Source organism: Henckelia pumila, chromosome 4, assembly GCF_033568475.1.
Source record: "Henckelia pumila isolate YLH828 chromosome 4, ASM3356847v2, whole genome shotgun sequence".
NCBI classification, from domain to species: Eukaryota; Viridiplantae; Streptophyta; class Magnoliopsida; order Lamiales; family Gesneriaceae; genus Henckelia; species Henckelia pumila.
In genome coordinates this window covers 188,792,652-188,814,584 of record NC_133123.1, presented here as the reverse complement: position 1 = coordinate 188,814,584, position 21,933 = coordinate 188,792,652, and the positions used below count along the sequence as shown (strand labels likewise).

General features: G+C 35.2%; 1 protein-coding gene across 1 annotated transcript; it reads left to right on the top strand.

Moving 5' to 3' along the window:
• The first annotated feature begins 17,756 nt into the window (after positions 1-17,756).
• On the top strand, positions 17,757-19,560 carry LOC140864212 (7-deoxyloganetin glucosyltransferase-like). The gene is made up of 2 exons (XM_073268222.1): positions 17,757-18,337; positions 18,434-19,560. The coding sequence occupies exons 1-2, from the start codon at positions 17,800-17,802 to the stop codon at positions 19,363-19,365; spliced, it is 1,470 nt and encodes a 489-aa protein (XP_073124323.1). The 5' UTR covers positions 17,757-17,799; the 3' UTR covers positions 19,366-19,560.
• Positions 19,561-21,933: the final 2,373 nt, after the last annotated feature.

Here is a 21,933-nt window from a genome sequence, read left to right as displayed (position 1 = left end):
ATACCCCGTGGGTATGTGATACTTATATCGGCTAGCTGTAATGTGATGGTGGTCGCACTGACTTCACCAAGCTCCAAAGTCCTGTAAACAAAAAAAGGCATTAAATTTATACTTGATCCAAGATCACATAAAGCTCTATTTACTTTAGAACCACCAATAAAACAAGGAATAGTGAAACTCCCTGGATCCTTAAGCTTTTGTGGCAACTTTTTCTGCAGGATTGCGCTGCACTCTTCTGTCATATTCATCACTTCATTGTCTTGCAGTCTCCTCTTTTTGGACATCACATCTTTGATGAACTTGGCATAATTGGGCATTTGTTCCAGAGCATCTGCAAACGGAATGTTGATGTGTATCTTCTTGAAGATGTCTAGGAATTTGGAAAACTGCTCATCAAGTGCTTTCTTCTTGAACCGTTGTGGATAAGGAAGTTGTGGCTTATACATCGGTTTTGAGTCAGATTCTTGCTTTTTTTCTTCATCAATTTTCTCGACCACTGGTTCTTCAGCTTCCTTAACTTTTTCCTGCTCATCTCTTCCTTTTTCAACTTCTAATTTCTTACCACTTCTTAACTCCACCACTTTGCATTGCTTCTTTGGTTTCACTTCAGTATTGCTGGGAAACTGCCCTCGATTTCGATCCTTCAAAGTCGTGGCAATTTGCCCAATCTGTGTTTCCATGGATTTCATCATAGCCCCCAAACTGCACATATGTGTCCTCATGTTGTCAAGTCGATTCTCAGTCCTCGACATCCTCTTGTTAGATTCATTGACAAATGTAGAGACAACATCCTGCAGAGACTCTTTCCCTTCACCCTTGTTTGTATTGAATCCCGGAGGGGGGTTCAACACATTTTTTTGTTGGAATAGGAAATATTTTCATGGTTACGTAAACTGGGATGATAATTATTGGGAGGAGGGTTACCTCGATAATTTCCATAGCCTCTGGTATTTATATACTGAGCTTCCTCTAGTGGATAAGATTCCTCAATGGCGACAGAAACACCTACAGGTTCTGCTACATTCACCTTGTTCAACGCAGCAACATGTGTAGTTAATTCAGATAACTGTGCAGTGATTGAGAGGTATAGTTCACGCAATGACCGAACACTACCTTCGCAGTCCACTGCAGGTTCACTGCAGGTTCTGCTACATTCACCTTGTTCTTCCCATGACCGAAAAAGCCACTTGGGAACTTGAGAGCTTTATGCATTCAGATTTGTTTTGAAAAGTGTATTTCAGTAGTATCTTGTAAAATGTCCAGTTTGAATAAAATATGTTTATTCAGTATCAACTGCATTCAATACTTAAGATTTTTCGAGGACGAAATATCTTAAGTAGGGGGAGAATGTAGTAGCCCGATTTCATTTTACTAGATTAAGTTGCTAATCATGTTTATATTTAATAAAACATGATTAAAAGTTTTTAATATGATTTAACGGACCAAGGAATTGGGTCTAGAATCCCCAAAAAATGCTTAATAGGCTTATTGGGCTCGGGCAGTTCGAAGGATCCGAACTGGATTTGGAGGGTCCGAACCCAAGGGACTTCGAAAGCTCTGAATTGGTTCGGGGGATAGTGAGATCGGATGATCCGATCAAGGTGTTCGAATCCCAAACTCACCCAGGGACGGTCCAAACTCACCCAGGGACAGGTGTTCGAATCCCAGGCATGAAGTGACGTCATTGTTGACATCACATAGCTAGATTGGACGATACGAAGAGGGATCGGACCGTCCGAAGTTGCATGCATGCAACGTGTTCACCATGCACAGATCGGACCGTCCGAACCGGGGATCGGACCGTCCAATCAATGCCTATAAATAGGGGTTAGAGATCTCTCATTTGGATTGCCAAAATTCATCTCATCTCCCAGTAATTGCTCTATTTTTAGGGCTTCGAGACTCTTTATTTAAGAGCTGAAGTTGTAATTATTATTTTTATATCGGATAGTGTCCGTAGTAACAGCCAGGCGGCGAAGCTTTGGCGAGGCGTCCAGGGGTCGTAGCTAGGCTATGCCCAAGGCTTTGGGGCATGTGACATCAGCGGTCTGACGACGGACGAAGGTATGGCTTTGGTTCCCTATAGGAAATAAGGGTAGGCTATAGTTTAATTAAGGCTTTTAGAGCCTAGTAGGTGATGTTTGGCATGCTAGGTAATGCATGGTTAATTGGTTATATATGATGTAGTGCGTCATGGTAGGCTTGGACCTGGAGGGGGGGCTTCTAGGATCTGCCTTAGTAAGGTACGAAAGTATTATTCGAGATATCCAGATGAGTATGCATGTATTATGTTTTTGCATGTATTATTTGATTCCATTATTTATATGATATAGCATGTCATGACTGTATGTTGCATTCATATGCATATTGATCTTATATATCCTTGAGATATCTTGTAGTAGGGCTTTATCCTATCCTGTTAGTGGATGGATTTCCATCGATTTGGATTCGATATATCTACGATTGGTATGGGACCCACCTCCTGAAGCGACGGCACATAGTGCTACATACCTAGGGCCCGGTCTGTCTTTGATCTATGATTCTTGACCTCGAGTCTCAATAGGTAGTATATTTGCATTCATGCACGCATATAATATCGTATACTCATAATCTTGTACTGAGCGTGTTAGGCTCATTTTTTGTTGTCTTCTATTGGCTGGATGCCCTATTCCATGGGGTAGTTGCAGGTAGTTCTCCCGGGGACAGGGAGGTTAGGTGGTGATCATGGCTAGATAGCAGAGTTGACGACTAGGTTTTTCTTACCTGGTATTATTTTATTTTAAGATTTTGCAGTTACTCTGATTAAGATTATTTAATTGTTTAATTGCATGTTTAAGTTTCTGATTAATAGGTGATCACTGTGCGGGTAACTACATATCATGCCGGCTATTTCGATCAGTACTTACGTACCTCTAACACTGCAGGCAAATCGTAGCACCAATGGTCTAGATCCACGCCTACAAGTCTGCTCTACCGCGTCTAAAATGCAAATACCCATGTATCACTAATTAAGCTCTAAAAGTCTTAACTAAGCTATTCTATACTCCTAAATATTTTTAGGAAGTCAAGTTTATACTTGCGTCCGTTGTTAGCCCTCTGTTGTCGATAGCCTCACAACTAGGTCACAGCTCCTCTACGTCGCCGGGATCGCTCCGCTACTTCTGGATTCCCAAAAGGACGCCTATATATCCCTAGATCTGACTAAGAAATCTAGAAGCTATAGAGAAGAGAAGAACTTGGTGCATCTCACAATGAGCCTCGGCACCCATATTTATAGACGCGATTGGAGAGTCCAATCCGATCAGAGCATCCGATCCTGTGCTTTCGATCATCCCTGGCCAATCACGTATCACTCATCTGTGGGCTGCCGACACCCGATCGGAGCCTCTGATCACACTTCAAAGCTTCCGATCTGATGACATCATCATAGCTGACCTCATGCATGACGATATTCCTCGGGCCACTTTCGGAGCCTCTAAACCTTGATCGGACCGTCCGATCTCCATCGGAGCTTCCGATCTTCCTATCGGAGCGTCCAAACTGATTAATTCTGATTAAATTCCTTAATCACTTTAATTGGGTATGGGTCACTACAACTTGGCACCCCTGATTTGAATCAAAAGTCTTTATGCATTACTTTTCTTACTATAAAAGCTAGTGCCACTTTTGAACTGAAATCTGTACTAATACATCTTCTTTTCATGGTCTTGCAGGTGAGGATCCTCATAAATATTTGATGGAGTTTTATGTGGTTTGCACAAGCATGAAACCAGCTGCACAATTAGAGCTTTATTTGGATGAAACAAAAATTGACAGATCTTCAAATTGTGATGTTCTTGCATTCTGAAAAGCTTACCAATTTAGGTATCCTGAACTTGCACAAATGGCCAGAGATATATTGAGTATTTCAATTTCTACAGTTGCTTCAGAATCATCTTTTAGCACCGGTGGTAGGATACTTGACCAATATCGTAGTGCAATGAAGCCTGATGTTGTTGAGGCGTTGGTTTGTTGTAGAGATTGGTTAGTTGGACATAAAGGTTAGTGATTATTTTTTTTACTTTAATTTTAAACTTATTTATTTTACTAATTTCTTATTTTTTTTAGAAACTACTGAGGTGGGGTTGGATGATTTGACTGAAAATATTATGAATTTATTCACAAATGAGGATGCTGGATCAAATACTGCTGCAACATATGATTGATGACTCTAACGACGCAATGATCCCAAATATTGAAAAGTAAGTTAAATTTTAGGAAAAATTGCTTTTTTGGTCCTCTATGTTTGCCACTTTGTGATTTCAGTCCTTTATATTTTCAGATTTCAGTTTTAGTCCACTATCTTTATTTTTTTGGAAATTTTAGACATTTTTCTGACGTGGCGCTGACGTGGCACCAATTCAGTGCTGATGTGGAGCTGACGTGTACAGTGCCATGTAAGAATTTTTAATAAAAATGACTAAAATTGCCAAAAATCAGAAAATGCAGGACTAAAACTGAAATGTAAAAACATGGAGGACCAAAATCGCAAAGTGACAAACATACAGGACTAAATTTGCAATTTTTCCTTAAATATTATAAATTTAGAACTTTAACTTTCACTCTTTCAAATTTTATTTTTTCTTTAAATTGTTGTTTAAATGTTTGACTACTACAAACAAGTGTAGAACGATGATGAAGAAGGCATAAGTGTTGAAGTGGAGCTTAATATATATTTGAAAGTTATTTTGTGATGATTTAAGACTTTGAAGGACTTTTATTATTGTTTGTTTGAATTAAAATTTTATTATCATGTGGTGGTTTTCATACTTATCTGATTATTGCGTAAAAAAACTACATAATGTACTGATGTTGTAAAAAAAATTCTTCAGGTCGGGTTACAGGGTTATTCAGGTTAAACGGGTTACTACAAGTTCTGGTTCGGGTTCATGATTTCAGGTTGGCTCGGGTTCGGGTCGGGTTTTTTTGTAATGTTATGCTTCAACCCAACCTGAACTCATTTGAATTGACACCCCTATGACTTAAGCAGCGGAGTGATGATGCCAGAGAACCCTCCGATGCTCCACTGATGATTTTCTTTTTTTCTTTTCTGTGTAGAAATCGTACTGGAAGCAATTCAAGACATCATCGTCGGGACATCCCGGGAGATTTCTCACTCACCTTTCCAAAAACTCATTTTATGATCTCCACAACATATATTTATATATATGTGTGTGTATACTTGCGTTTGAATTAAATGATTTGAATGAATTTGAAATCAAATCTACTCCTCAAATTAACCGTATTCATTTGACTCAAAATTAAACATGAAGGATTTGAACTCTTTTATTGTTATCTGAAATTTTTTTTTTTTTCAAATTCAAATTCATTCCTCAATCTGTTCATTTCAAAATATTGATTTCAAATGTTTTGAGTTGAAATTCTCTCATAAATCCAAATCTATCAATCCAAACATGGTTCATTTCAAAATATTGATTTCAAATGTTTTGAGTTGAAATTCTCTCATAAATCCAAATCTATAAATCCAAACATTACTTTAGAGGAAAAATAATTGGTCAAATTTTCCGGGAAGTATTGATATTTTGACGCAAGTTCAATTCAAGATTATAGCTATTAAAATTAAAAAAAAAAAAAAAAAAGCTAAGAAAACTTAATCTGTCCCTATCGATCTCATTAACTCGTGAATTGAGTTCAAATAGTGGTTCTAAATTTGATTAAATATATTTTTTATATAATATATTATGATCTAACTAATCACTGTCAAAAAAATCTAATCTAATCGACCAAAAATTTATTTGATCCCACTTGTGAGATTATTATTATTATTGTTGGAACCTATCCGATGAAATATAAATAAATAAATAATATCTCAATATCATATTCTAAGGACAATAATGCTGCTAGCATCGCAACGTGGTTCGTTCTGGCCGTTCGATCGATTTTTGACATGGCCACTGGTAGGTAGCGATATATGTCAAGCTAACACTTCCTCAACTACTACCCTTTTTAATTTGTTAATAATAAAAATATATAATAATATATAATTTACCCGGTGGATCATAGAAGAACCCGTCATTTTGTCGTCTGTAATGTTGAATAAGTATGATCAAATATTTGCATCATTTCATGATAAGATTGGTGTTTTCATTTAAATCTTTTCACATATTATATATATAACTTCTATATTTTGCAAAATATTTGTTGGTTATTAGACATTTTGGAACCAAAAATTATCGTTCATTGGAAGATGATTGTCATATTCCATAATTGAATTATTATGTAAAACTAAATACAAAAATAGATCAGATAAAATAGTATTATATTTTAACTGAATTTCACATTTAAATAAAATCGGTTGAAATTTACATTCTCACAAATACTACCATACATAATTTGGAATATAGTACTATGAAATATGAAGTTGCTAAAATCTATGCATCTCTATAAATTTGTTACTAAAATCGCCTCCACAAACCATAGAAGCGGGAAGCCTGTCCTTCGAGGCCAGTCTTGAAGGGAAAACATTTATTATTGTCATTCCCTCAACGTAGTTGTGCTCCACATGTAAGCATGTGGGGTCCACACGAATTTTGGTTGATGGACCCATGGAGGTTTTTACCTCTTTGTATTGTCGAAAAACCTTATAATTATCTCTAATGCATAAGCTTTTAGATCAAAAATATTAACTAGAAAATAGTAAAAAAATAAATAATTAAGTTTTTTATTTTTTTAATTTCAATTAATTTTATAAAACAAATATCATATTTGACCTGACACACCAAAAAATAAATGCAAAAAATATTTTTTTATTATAGATATGAGTTTGATGCGTTCAAAAATTTACCTCGGGTTCGGTCTGGTAGAGTGAATATTTAAATCTCTAAAAAATCGGGTCGGGTCGGGAATGACGATATTCTGCACAGACAGAAACTTCGCTAGGGGGCGCCGAAAGTTTTTTCGGCATGACTCATTGACCGCTTAATTCGGTATCAACTAGCAAGTGCACTAGGTCAAGTAATAGTAAAGTGGACTGAGAGTCCAAGTATCGATCCCACAGGGACTGTTGTCAATTTTCAAGAATTAATTATTTAGCTTAATCTAGACAGAATAATAAAACGAGCACTAAAAATTAAATAAAAATTTAATTACTAAAATAAAATAAGAATTAAAATAGAAGAAGAATAAATTTAATTAAATAGAGACAATCAAGACACGCGAAGGTACCAAACAAATCATGCAAACAAGTGGCAAATCCAGGATCCAGATTTAATCTTAAATCACGGCGAATTATCCTATCTTGTTTAACAGTCTATTTCTAGAACATGTTAAACCTATTCAAGTTATGACGGATTAATTTTCATAATTCTAATCAAACATGAATGCATTCAATATTTGTGATAATTCAGTTTTCACCTAAAGCCGCATACTGAAACCGAATACTATTTCTAGTCGGTTTAACCATATGTCAATTATTGGAGTGATCGAAATCAATTTCTCCTCTGTCGACTTGGAATCAATTAACAAGCAAGTAAATAGTTGATCAGGTTATTCACAAGACAGAATTTAAATCCAACAATCAATAATATTAACAAAAATCCAAAAATCCTAAATAAACATCCAAATATTCAACATAAAACTGTCTGGACCAATCTCGCGGTCTTGGTTGAAGAAAAACTAATCAATAAACGAAAATATAGTTCAAACAAAAGTTTAATAATCTAAAGAAGAAAAGAAGAAAAACTCGAATGGAGCGTTCTTCAATCTCCAAGCCTCCTAGCCGCCGTCTATCTGATGCGATTCGAACCCTTTTCACGTCTAACAATCTCCTATTTATATGTATTTGAAAGCCCAAGAAATAAAGCCCGAAAAGTTGAAAGTTTTAATTCCCAAAAATTCTATTTTTTTTATTCTGCGACATGCACGGACCCTGGATAAGAGTCCGTGTCTAGGTCCGTGCATTAAACTGGAAACGCCGAATTTTTTTACGAAGATGCACGGACCCTTATCCGGACCCCTGCACGGGGTCCGTGCATACATCCTTGCCTGCGCGCAGTTTTCTTGAAAAATTCATATCTTCAGTTCTAGCCGTCAGATCGAGCTGAAATTTGGACAACAGCTTCAAAACATCTTGAAATTCATTCTGAACAGTGGAGATCGGATTTGGATCTCTCTAAAATTAAATTTGATTTTTTTTGAACAAAGCTGCTCCATAATTCACTCTTCAACAATTCATTTTCCTACAAAATTAACCCGAGGAGTGAAATACACACACATGCACTAAAACACATAAAAACACATAAAAACAATATGAAAGCACACAAAATAGACATAAACCTATCACGAAATAATGCACACAAAATGCACTTATCACTTATCCGATGTCTAAGTCAGTGCTCAGAAAATAAGCAAAGAACAAGAATAAAGTGAGTGAATATGTGAATAGAAGAAGTGAATATGTAAAATCATAAGAAATACCTGGTATTTATAGAGACTGGAGGGGTAAGTTACCTTGTTGAGGTAAAATTTGTGTTAAAGTAGGACTCAATTAGGATGACGACTAGGGCTCTTGAACCGCCTTATGGACCTTATCTAATCCCATATTTATGGGAATTTTATTCATGCAAGGACTCTCAAGTGTTTTAAGTCTTACAAACTCTTATCATTTGTATTGGGCCCGGGTCGGGCGCCTATCTCACCCTAACAGGGCTCGGTCCAATGCGATCAGGAGCTAAGACTTGGATCATGAACATAACATTTTTGTGTTGGTTGGATTGTTCATCAACTTTGGGCCTTGCCATAAGATATATAATGAACTTTGGATTATATTTATTGGACATGGATTATCGGATTTGGGTCTGACTAGACCCATATATTTTTTGGGGGCATGTAGTACCTCCTCCTTCTGGTCTAAAATAAGTATGATGTTTAGACCATGTGGTCTGGTCTGATCCCGAGCCCATGTAAGAACTCTTAATTTAACCAAGTACCCATAATATTCCTGAACCGGATGGTGACCACTCTGGTCTTACGTGAAAAGTATGAAGACCGAGCGTAAGTAACAATCCTGAACTGTGTGATGGCATGACCATACACTTTCAAACAATAGTCAAACAAGATTTTATTATTTTTGAAGTGTTTGGAATTTTGAGACAATTACATCGTACCGAGCTAGTAGGGCTTTTGAGTTTGACCACGAATTGTGTGATATATGCCGAGCTTGGTTGGGCTTTTGAGTTTGACAACGAATTACATGGTATGTGTCGTGCTTGGTCGGAATTTTGAGTTTGACCACGAATTGTGTGGTATGTGTCGAGCTTGGTAGGGCTTTTGAGTTTGACCACGAATTGCGTGATATGTCCCAAGCTTGGTCGGACTTTTGAGTTTGACCACGAATTGCGTGATATGTGCCGAGATTGGTCAGGTTTTTGAGTTCGACCACGAATTACGTAGTATGTGCCGAGTTTGGTCGGGCTTTTGAGTATGATGATGAATTGCGTGATAAGTGTCGAGTTGGTCGGGCTTTTGAGTTTGACCACGAATTGCATGGTGTATGCCAAGCTTGGTCGGGCTTTTGAGTTCGACCACGAATTGCATGGTATGTGCCGAGCTTGGTCGGGCTTTTGAGTGTGATCACGAATTGCGTGATAAATACCGAGCTGGTCGGGCTTTTGAGTGTGATCACGAATTGCGTGAAAAGTGTCGAGCTAGTCGGGCTTTTGATTTTGACCACGAATTGCGTGGTATATTCCGAGCTTCGTCGGGCTTTTGAGTTCGACCACGAATTGCTTGGTATGTGTCGAGCTTTATCAGGCTATTGAGTGTGATCACGAATTGCGTGATAAGCGCCGAGCTGGTCGGGCTTTTGAGTTTGACCACGACTCGCGTGGTAAATGCCAAGCTGGTAGGGCTTTTGAGTTCGACAATGAATTGTGTGGTATGTGCCGAGCTTGGTCGGGATTTTCAGTGTGATCACGAATTGCGTGATAAGTGTCGAGCCGGTCGGGATTTTGAATTCGGCCACGAATTGCGTGGTATGTACCGAGCTTGGTTGGGCTTTTGAATTTGACCACTAATTGTGTGGTATGTGCCAAGCTTGGTCGGGCTTTTGAGTTTGACTACGAATCGCGTGGTAAGTGTCGAGCTGGTCGATTTCGACCACGAATTGCATGGTATGTGACGAGCTTGGTCGGGCTTTTGAGTTCGACCATGAATTGCGTGGTATCTGCCGAGCTTGGTCGGGATTTTGAGTTTGATCACGAATTGCGTGGTATGTGCCGAGGTTGGTCGGTTTTTTGAGTTTGACCACGAATTGCGTGGTATGTGCCGAGCTTGTTCGGGCTTTTGAGTTGGACCACAAATTGCGGGTATGTGCCGAGCTTGGTCTGGCTTTTGAGTTCGACCACGAATTGCATGGTATTACATGATAACCATGGATTTCGTGGAATTACAAGGTGCCGAACGGATTGGGCTTATAAAATGCTGAGCCATAGATTGGACCTTATTGATAGATTGCATGTCCGATATCTGTAAAAAGACTCAAACAAAAAATACAAGGCAATAGAATTCCAACAAATCTGATCACAAAAAACTAACATATAATTTTGATAGTAGGAAATGCCTCAGAATATTATTTAAAAATGATAATAAATTTCAAAAATAAAAATTTAATAATTTAATTTCAACATAAATATAATTGAAATACTTATCCCGTTAATGTGTTGTCGATGACATGTCTTTGGATGTATTATAAGATAACATCTTATATTCTTTGATCAAAGAACCGACTCGATGTAGCAAGAGAAAATTGATCTCCACTATCCAAAATGTGTATCATGATGTTCTGAACTCATGATAAAAATTTCAAATAATTTCAACGATTAGATTTTTTGAAATGATTTTTTCAAGAACACAGCTCAAAATTATGTGAGCAGGTTGTGTTGCATCTCGGCGATCCGAGCCATCTTTCCCCAAGGCCCAATATTCAGATCAAGATCTTCACTGTTCAAATACTTGATAACATGATCATTAATATGCATACCAAATTTGAACTCGATCTGACGATTCAATTTATTCCAATGATTTTTTCAAGGTTTTGATGCGCAAGCCATGGGAAAAACACACAGAAACTGTCCGAGTGAGCATCTTCTGTTTGGTGGTTTGGTTCTGATTTTAAAAGACACTAATCACAATCTTCACCATTCATATCCTTTATAACATGATTATAAATACGCATACCAAATTTGAACTCGATCTGACGGTTCAATTAATTAGTATGATTTTTGCAAGATTTTTATATGCAAGTCATGCAAAGAACACATAGAAGTTGTGCGAGCGAGCAACGTCTGTTTGGAGGTCTATATTTGATTGTTAAGGCAACCAATAACAATCTCCACTGTTCATATCCTTGATAACATAATTATAAATACTCATACCAAATTTAAGCTCGATCTGACGGTTCAATTAATTCTTATAATTTTTTCAAGATTCTGATATGCAAGCCCTGCGAAGAACACATAGAAGCTGTGCGAGCGAGCAGCTTCTATTCGGCAGTCCAGATCTATTTCTATAAGCCACCAATCATGATCTTCACCTTTCAGATCCTAGAAAACATATTAATGAATATGCATAAAAAATTTGAACCCGATCCAACGTCAATTAATTGAAATATTTTTGCAAGTTTTTGATGCGCAAGCCATGCAAAAAACACACAGAAACTGTGCGAGTAAACAACTTATGTTCAGTAGTCCAGATCTGATTCTACATGCCACCAATCACAATCTGTACCGTTCAGATCCTAGAAAACATATTAGTAAATGTGAATACAAAATTTGAACATGATCCGACGGTTAAATTAATTTAAATGATTCTCGAAAGTTTCTCATGCTCAAGCCATGTGAGAATCCAAAATTTGGTTCTTCTTCTTTTTTCTTGTACTCACCATCTTAACCCTTTGTTTTAAAATTTTCACGGACTGCTCCAATTGATGCATTCAAAAATTTACCTTGGGTTTGGTCTGTTAGAGTGAATATTCAAATCTCTCACAAATCGGGTCGGGTCGGGCATTACGATATTCTGCACAAACAAAAACTCTGTTAGGGGGCGCCGAAAGTGTTTTTGGCGTGACCCCTCCGATGCCTAAGTCAGTGCTCAAAAAATAAGAAGCAAAGAACGAGAATAAAGTGAGTGAATATGTGAATAGAAGAAGTAAATGTGTAAAATCATAATAAATACCTGGTATTTATATAGGCTGGATTGGTAGGTTACCTTGTTGAGGTAGAATTTGTGTTAGAGTAAGACTCAATTAGGATGACGGCTAGGGCTCTTGAACCACCTTATGAACCTTATCTAATCTCATATTTATGGAGATTTTATTCATGCAAGGACTCTCAAGTGTTTTAAATCTTCCAAACTCTTATCCTTTGTATTGGGCTCGGGTCGGGCGCCTATCTCACCTAACAGGGCTCGGCTCAATGCGATCAGGGGCTAAGACTTGAATCATGAACATAAAATTTTTCTGTTGTTTGGGCTGTTCATCAACTTTGGGTCTTGCCATAAGATATATAATGAACTTTGGATTATCTTTCTTGGACATGGATTATCGGGTTCGGGTCGAACCAAACCCATATATTTTTGGGGGCATCAGAGTTAGATCAACTCATGTCACACCCACACCTACACCCACACGTATATATGTAAGTGGGGGTGTTCATCGATCGGTTCGATTTTAATTTGTCCAAATTCGGTTCGATTTTCTGCTTTTCGGTTTATGAATAATGTAATCCGAAGTCAAAACGTTTTAGTTCGGTTCGGTTCGATTTTGTACTACAATGAACCGGTTTATACGGTTTGGTTTAATCGGTTTGATCAATAATACATAACACAATAAAATGTAGAGGTGTTCGTAGGCCCGTTCTATTCCATTTTCGGTTTTTTATTTCATTTGTTTTGGTTTTCGTTTTAGACATATATAATCCGAGATCCTAACCATTTTTCTTCGATTTGATTTTGTTTTCTGCCAAAATTGTTTGATTATTTCGGTCGGTTATTTCAATTTTGATAAGATAATTAAAATTAATAATATAAATATATTGTAGATATAATATGTTATCATTTTTACATGATTTCTTAGTAAAACTTTAAAAATAAATTTTAAATGAATTACATAAACAAAAATCAACTAAAAATTACATTAAACAACCATCAATTAATTAACTATGAATTAAAAAAAACACAATAAATTACATAAACAACAATCAACTAAGAATTATTCAAAATGATAATAATTTCGCTAAATATTATCTCATAAAATATATAATATAAATACAAATATAAATATAAATAAAATTACTAATTTAATGAATTTCGGTTTTTTCGGTCGGTTCGATTTTGACATATATAATCCAAAACCGAACCAAATAAACTTTGGTTTTAAGAATTACATCCGAATTACAAAATACGGTTTTCGGTTCGGTTCGGTGTTTGATTTTTCCAGTTTGGATTTTCGATTTTTTCGATTTTATCCGAAATTTGAACACCCCTATATATAGCATTGTTTTACAAAAAAAAAAAAAGAAAAAAAGACAATACTCGATAATTTATAGCTAGGGTTCCACGACATATAACTCACGCTGAGAAGGACGGTTGATACCGGGAGAGGGGTGTGTAAACAAATGCTCGGGAATTTGAGGAGTTGACTAACTATCCGGAGTCAGATTTTTTAATTTTTTTGATGTAGAAATATAAAATTAAGGAACCAAAAGAATTCAATGTTCATTAATACAAAGTGAAAGAGAACAGGAAATGGTTGTTTTCCCCCATGAATTCGTCAATCTAAATTTTATGTCAACTTGAATTTGTTTATTTTTTCTAAAAATGCTTATTTATTTTACATCTTGATCAACATATAGCAAAATCGTTTCTCCCAAATAAATTCGAACCAAATAATTTCAAAAATATATCATCAAAGAGAAGAGTGTGAGGAGGACCTCAAATGATCAATATAAAGATCGAAAGAGAAAATCGAATTGAAAGTGTGTAGTTAATTTTAAAGTGGTACCTTAATGAGGTGCATATGAATATTATTATAAATTAATTAATACCAGATGGATGTGTTATGTGTTTGTAAATTTCATTTTTATAACTGAGAAAAATAAAAGAAAATAATTTTTTTAGAGAAAAAAGGAAAAAAAAAATAAAAATAAATGATAAAATTTTTTTAAAAAATGTAACGGGAAAAGTAGTTACAGAAAATGATGTTTTTTTTTAAAAAAAAAAAGGAAAAATTCTTTTCAATATTTTTTTATGAAAAAGGGAATTCTATAATCTATTATTTTGTATGTGTTTGATCCATAAATTAATTTATGTTATTAATTTATCATTTAATCAATTAAAAATTTTAATGATAGATCTATGTGAATTAAAAGCCCAATAAAGTTACAAGAACGGCAAAGAATTGGTCAACAACTTTCAAGACCCACAATGCAAATAGTGAAATGATAAAGTAGGTCACTCATGGAACCGGATCGACTCTCGAGGAACCAAACAAAGAAAGAAAAGAAAATCAAGTCAAAACAGTTACAAGTAGTGGGTTGGTGGAGTTAGGTACTCAGGAAACCTTCGGCACTCGAGAAACCAAGCTGAGAAAGAGTGAGAGAAAGACCAAGTCAAAGCAGTTAAGAGTTAGTGGGGCTGTTAATGGGGCTGTTAGTGCTGCAAGTAGTGAGGCTACTGGAGGTGAGCAGTTGAGGAATTGACTCGGGAACCAGCATATAAAAGGTGCATTCATGCAGAACACAATAGACAACCAACAATCCAACAATTCTAAGCTCCAAAAGCTTGAATTTTTCAACATATTTCTGCATATTTTCAAAATTTCATAATTGTTCTTGTATTTTTCTAGATTTTCAGTACATATTTTCAGTCATATTTCGTAGTTCCTCGAGCTTTCCAGCAACATTTTTTTATTTTGTTTTATGTCAAACACTTGTCATTTTCAAATTTTTAGTAGTAATGTTGGAGTTTCAATTGCTATTAATGATTTTTCTTCATTATTTCTTATGTTCTTTGGCGTTTAATCGGTAGAATTGAAACCGACGATGAAATCGAGACTCACATTCGCTTGATTTAGAAGTTAGATTTTATTTTATTTTAATTTTTATTTTTTTGTCACGAACGTGTCTGGCATACCTGCAATTCACACAACACAAAATTCGCCAATTTTATGTGCAAATTGTACGCGATAACTAATAGTACTGTGCAAACATAATTAAAAAATGATCTAATTATTAAGATTCAATGAGTGACTACAACCGATGCGCATGTGCACCCCGTGCATTTATGTGACAATCGCTTAACTGAAATTAATTAATTAATAATTGAAAATCCGGACCACCCAAATCTGCGGATCATTACATCATTAAACTAAAGGGGATGGATCTGAAAAAGATGGAAAAAAAATCCTATGTCACAAAATTGGTGTCACATTAGGGGTTACACCAATAATTTTTGGTTATGTGTTTGGTGTTCAGAAAAATTAAAAATTGATGTGATGAAAAAAAAAAACACATGTCAAAAATTGATTGACGTAACAGACAATTAATGGTACACTAATTTGTTTCAGAAGAATTTCTCTCGAAAAAGATTGGGCATCATTTTTTGGTTTGAATTCATGTGAGCATAAGAGTGATACTCTAATGTTAAATTCAAGTGTTTAACTTTAATATTGATTTAACTACGTGAGATCCACACAAAATTAAATACGAGTAATACATTTACACTCTATCCAATGTTAATATATTTTTATAGACCCCACATAGCCAAAATAAATTAGACCATTAGATATAATGTTTAGATATTATTTGGTTTGATGTATTATTAATCTATGTATAATTTATCTCAATCAATTTCATCTTATTTTCGTCATATTATTTATCTATTTATTAATTAATAATTTTACATCAATTAAATCAAATAAATTATAATCTATCCATCAAATCAAATAATGTATTAACTATTTTTTCTTATTTATTTTTAATTTACATTATATTACTTATCTATGAATTACTTATCCTATCACTCAAACCAAACGGTGCCTACTCTTATGCTAGCAATTTACTAACCCATTTTTTTGAATGTGGAGATAATTCTGAATGTAATATTTTGTCTAAAATAATTTCAAAATAATGTTATGAGTTTTGGGAAAAAACTTAACATCGATGTAATTTTGCTAGATCACTAAAGACGGGAAATTTAACTTTAGTCTTTATCCTAACTAGCAAATCATGCACGCACGCGATAATTCGTATGCCCAAATTTTTCACGTAATTAAATTTTTATAAAAAAAATGTCTAAGATTTTTTTAAGAAAATATTTAAGATATTTATTATAATTAACAAATCATTTTAGTTTTTAAATTTACTGAAATAAGTTTGTAGTAATAATTTTTATTGGATGAAATAAATAAAAATATTTTTGTTCATTTATTAAATTACTAAGTTCGTTATCTTCATATTTGATGTCCACTAAAAAAAAATTAGGCCACAATATATATTGATAAATATAAACCTTCGCATTTTCCAATGAAACACATGGATATCATCGTTTTTCGGGTTAGTCTATGCTACACCGGGAGTGTTTCTTCCCCTATTTCAATATCATTAGATCACGTGGGACTCATATATTTTTATGAAAATTGACACATGTCTTATGATCCAATGATTGATATTTGATCACATGATGGAGAGAAAAGTACTTCAGGTGCAGCATAAAATAATCCTCATTTTTTTCAATATGAATGAGAATCAAATCATTGTCACATCTCAAGCTCAAGTCTATGCAAGCGCGACTACACAAATATTAAATTCTATAGTAACTATTTTTTATCTTTCTATAGTAACTACTTTTTTTCTGTCATCTTTTTACAAAAAAAGTTAACCCAATAAGTTACGAAATTCAATTGTATCTAATTATAACATATTTTAAATCTTATATTTTTCTCATGTAGGAGAAAATATTACAATCACCCATTTTCATTTTAAATCTCCAAATTATCCACGAAGAACAAATATATAACAATCATCACTCCTTCGTGAAACGACGAAGATTTTTGATCCATCAACATTAAAAATCTAGATATGACTTCTACATATGCAAGATGTGGTTCCCATGATATAGCACTTATTTCTTGGAGTTTTTGCTGTGACCGACTCTAATATCATTTTGTAACATATTGAGCTCAGACTCGCGCAAGTGCGACCACATAATTAACCCATATAGGAGCTACTCTTATCTGTCGAAAATGCTTAATACAAATTGCTAAATAAGTCAAATATATCTAATTATAAAATCATTTTAATGCTTAATACAAATTGCTAAATAAGTCAAATATATCTAATTATAAAATCATTTTAAATATTCAATCTTCTTACAATGGACAAGGATATTGCAATTATCATAAATTTCTTTATCTTTTCTCAACCCAAACATTATGTCATTTTCAAATAGTATGAACAGTAATATATCAATTCACTATGAAATGATACTAAATTATATTCAAAACTACTTTAATTTGTGATCAGTTAAATAATAATAATCCTTATAACTTTCACATTTGGAAGGAAAAAAAGAAAAAAAGAAAAAAAAAAGTCAACCATCAAGCTTGATCGCTCCACATTACAAGTTGTTGAATATAATATTCATCTAGTTATGTCTACCTACCCCAAATTTATAAAACCAAACTCAAATAGCCATTGACACACACTCATGTACGTATATATATAATATATATATATATATATATATATGTCATTTCCTACCACAGAAAGAAAAAAAGGGCAGGCAGGGATGAATATGAAGCCTCACGCAGTAGTTATCCCATATCCAGCACAAGGCCACATCGCCCCTGTCCTAAAACTAGCTAAGCTCTTGCACCACCGGGGCTTCTTCATCACCTTTGTCAACACAGAATTCAACCACAACCGTCTGGTTCGAGCTCGAGGGCCGGAATCCGTCGCCGGACTCGAAGATTTCCAGTTCAGAACGATCCCCGATGGGCTCCCGCATTCCGAAAAGGACGCAACACAAGACATACCTCAGCTCTGCGATTCCCTCAGGAGGAATGGCTTGCCTCCCTTCTTGGAACTCGTCAAGAACCTCAACGACTCGCCCGATTGCCCCAAGGTGAGCTGCATAGTGTCCGATGGGGTGACGAGCTTCACTCTCGATGCTGCGGACCAGCTCGGGATTCCTGAGGTTGTTTTCTTCACTACCAGCGCTTGTGGCTTCATGGGATACTGTTACTATGGAGAACTCGTGGAAAGAGGGATGTTTCCTCTTAAAGGTGAGATTTAATGGTTGGTTAATAATATATCTATTACGTACGTACAATTGGTAATATATATTATTAAGTAAAGGTTGTTACATGTGGTTGCTGCAGATGAAAGTTACTTGAGCAATGGATATCTTGAAACCAAGGTGGATTGGGTGCCGGGGATGAAGGACATCAGACTAAGAGACTTTCCAAGCTTCATTCGATCCACGGATCCCGAAGAAATCATGGTTCATTACAACATTTTGCAGACTAAAAACGCCTCCCGTGCCAAGGCAGTGATAATCAACACCTACGACGAATTGGAGGAGGAAGTACTGCACGCCATCAGGCAGAAATTTGATCGTGTGTGCACCATAGGCCCACTCCAATTGCTGGAACGAGTCGTCGAAAGGCCGGAGGTGAAGTCGATGGGGTCGAGTTTGTGGAAAGTAGACGACGAGTGCATCAAATGGCTGGACCAGAGAGCGCCCAACTCGGTGCTGTACGTGAATTTCGGGAGCATAACGGTGCTGTCCCCTGCACAGCTGCTGGAGTTCGCGTGGGGGCTTGCGAATAGCAATCAGCAGTTTCTATGGATCATTAGGCCTGATCTGGTGAGCGGGGACAAGGCGATACTCCCCGAGGAGTACTCGGAAGAGGTCAAAGATCGTGCCAAGATGGTGGGGTGGTGTTCGCAAGAACTGGTGTTGGGTCACCCCTCGGTGGGCGGTTTCTTGACGCATTCTGGATGGAACTCGACCATAGAATGCATATCGGAAGGCGTGCCCATGATATGCTGGCCGTTCTTCGCGGAGCAGCAGACGAATTGTCGGTACGCTTGCACGGATTGGGAGATCGGATTGGAGATAGAGGGAGAGGTGGAGAGGGAGAAGGTGGCGAATTTGGTGAAGGTTTTGATGGAAGGGGAGAAGGGGAAGGAGATGAGAAAAAAGGCCTTGGAGTTGAAGGATAAAGCGCACTTGGCTGTTAAGCCTGGTGGCTCTTCCTATCATAATTTGGAGGTTTTGATCAATGACATTCTACTTCTCAACAATTAATTAAAGACCATATTTGGATTTTCAAATTATCGTATCGTGTTGGGGATCGTTTCTTTCAAACATAATGAAAAACAATGCAACGTGGGTTTTACTTTTTTTTTTTTTTCTACGTGGATATTTCTTGGATTTCGATGTAACATAATGAATTTGCCCAGCGTTTAAATTTGGTGTGGAATAAATATTTGTTTACCCTTCTTTTTTTGTGTTTTATTTTTCTTTTGAGATTCATGAGAAAAGATAGGAAATACCATTAATCCAAATCACGTTCAATTGCATCTGAAATAATAGTAGTATGTATATATGGCCTGGTCAAGAAAAAACAAAAACGTCTATGACGTTGTCGGCCTTCTCTTTCCGTCCATTGGAAGTAATCACGCGCTTCTAAAATTTGACTAGTCCTTTTCACAACTTAAGAGTCCGGAAATTCGATCTTACCCGAATGTAAGATCTTAAGACAGTATCACGGTGCTTGCTCGATTCAATTTATTTAGCTAATTTGATTTACAAGGTATTACGTTTTCAGAAATTTTTATCGATACGTATCGAATGATAGTGCCCACGAGTTTCACGTCATAAAAAGAATAATTCATATTTTTTCACGTTAGCATTATCAACATTAATATCACTAATATGTGTTATAACGTGTTGTGTTATAGACGAGAACAACATAATCTAATCTAAATTACATAAAACTCGTATTTGCAAAATTTGAACATATCAACGGTAAATACCTCTCCTATCGAAAGTTGCGTTTACCAAAACATCCATTTTATTTTCAAAAGTTTTGAGAACAATAAATGAGAAAGTAAAACATTGTGGCTAAATATTAAGAAAAGACAAACTATGAAAAGCGGTGATCTTTTCTAATTCTTCGAATTAGGGATGACAACGGGCCGGATTTGGCTAAACTCGAGATCCGCTCCGCCTCGCAAATCCGACGGGTTCAATTTGGGTTAGACCCGTTAGATCCGTCGAAATTTAAATAATTTTAAATTTATTAAATTAAAAAATTTAAAATTAACAGAAATAATTAAATTTAATTTCAAATATATATTGATAATATTTAAAACAAAAAACTATATATTCTCAAAAGTTAAAATTGATCAATTTGTAATTAATTAATAATTATTAACCAAAAAAATATTATAATGATACAGTTTTATACTAAATCTATCGTAATAAAATAAATTGATTTCAATCCAATAATATTATACACTAAAATTATAGATAAAATATTAATTATTTAGAGGGTGTTTGGCAGAGCTTAAAAGCTCTTTCATACAACTTATAAGTTGTTTTAGAGCTTTTAAGCTCTTTGTTTGGTAAAGAATTTTAAAAACAGCTTATAAGCTGTCAAAATAAGCTGTTTGACAGCTTATAAGCTGTTTTTAAAAAAGTAAGGGGGAGGTACTTTTTTTTAAAAAATCTTATTTTAATATTTCATCTCTCTAAAATATCCTTGAATATTTTAATAAATCTCCATCTTATCATCCACTCATTAAATATTAAAAATTATTTTTAAAAAAAATTACAAATCACATAATTTTTTCTAAAAGTAAAATATTAAAAAAATTTATTTTTTAATATAGGTTTATTCTAAAACTATTTTCGTATATGTATAACTCGAAACATTATTTTCATAGAATTTATACCTTTTTGGTAATTTTGATAATAAAATATCTTATAATACCAAACATATCAACATCTTTTAAGTTGTTTAAAATAAGTTTACTCAAACACTATAACTTTTAACAGTTTATAAGCTCGTAAAACAACTTTTAAGCTCTAAGAGCTTATAAGCTCTTTTTAATAAGTTTAGCCAAACACACTCTTAGTATAAAAATATGATTATATATTATTAATATTACATATATATTTTATATTTATGTATATATATATATATACATGTACATTTTAAATTTATATATACATATATACATGGAGAGGCGGGTCCGGGGCGGGTTTGGCCAAACCCGGGACCCGCTCCAGACCCATTTGTGGATCCGCTTAGGCGGGTATAGACCCGCCCCGCCGGGATAGGTTTGATGCGGGGTCGGGTCCATTGACATCCCTATTACGAATGTCATTCCTATCGACCATGACCAATAGAGATGACCTCTACTAATAAATTATAATTTATGCCTTCATTTTCATTTTTCCGGTTATATTTGATGTTACTTTCACGTATAACTGGTCACAGACTGAGTTTTATCTCAACAAAAAATCTATTATATTTATTCAATAAAAATGTATAATATTTCAATTTTCAAAATGATATATAAAAAATCTATTACATTTCATTATATTCAATCAAACTCACTCGGATTTCATTATATTATATTATATATATTACTTTTTTTAAAAAAATGGACTGGTTCGCTAGGTCAATCCGACGAGTCGGAGCCGTCGGTTCAGACCCGATGGGTCGATGGGTTTGACACCCGTAAACCGTAACAGACGGCCTATTTTACGGTTTCGGATCAAACCCGTTGATCAGATTAATCGATCCGTGGGTTAGACCCAACCCTTGGCAAGGTCTACTTTCACGTGTATTTGAACTTGCGTTTC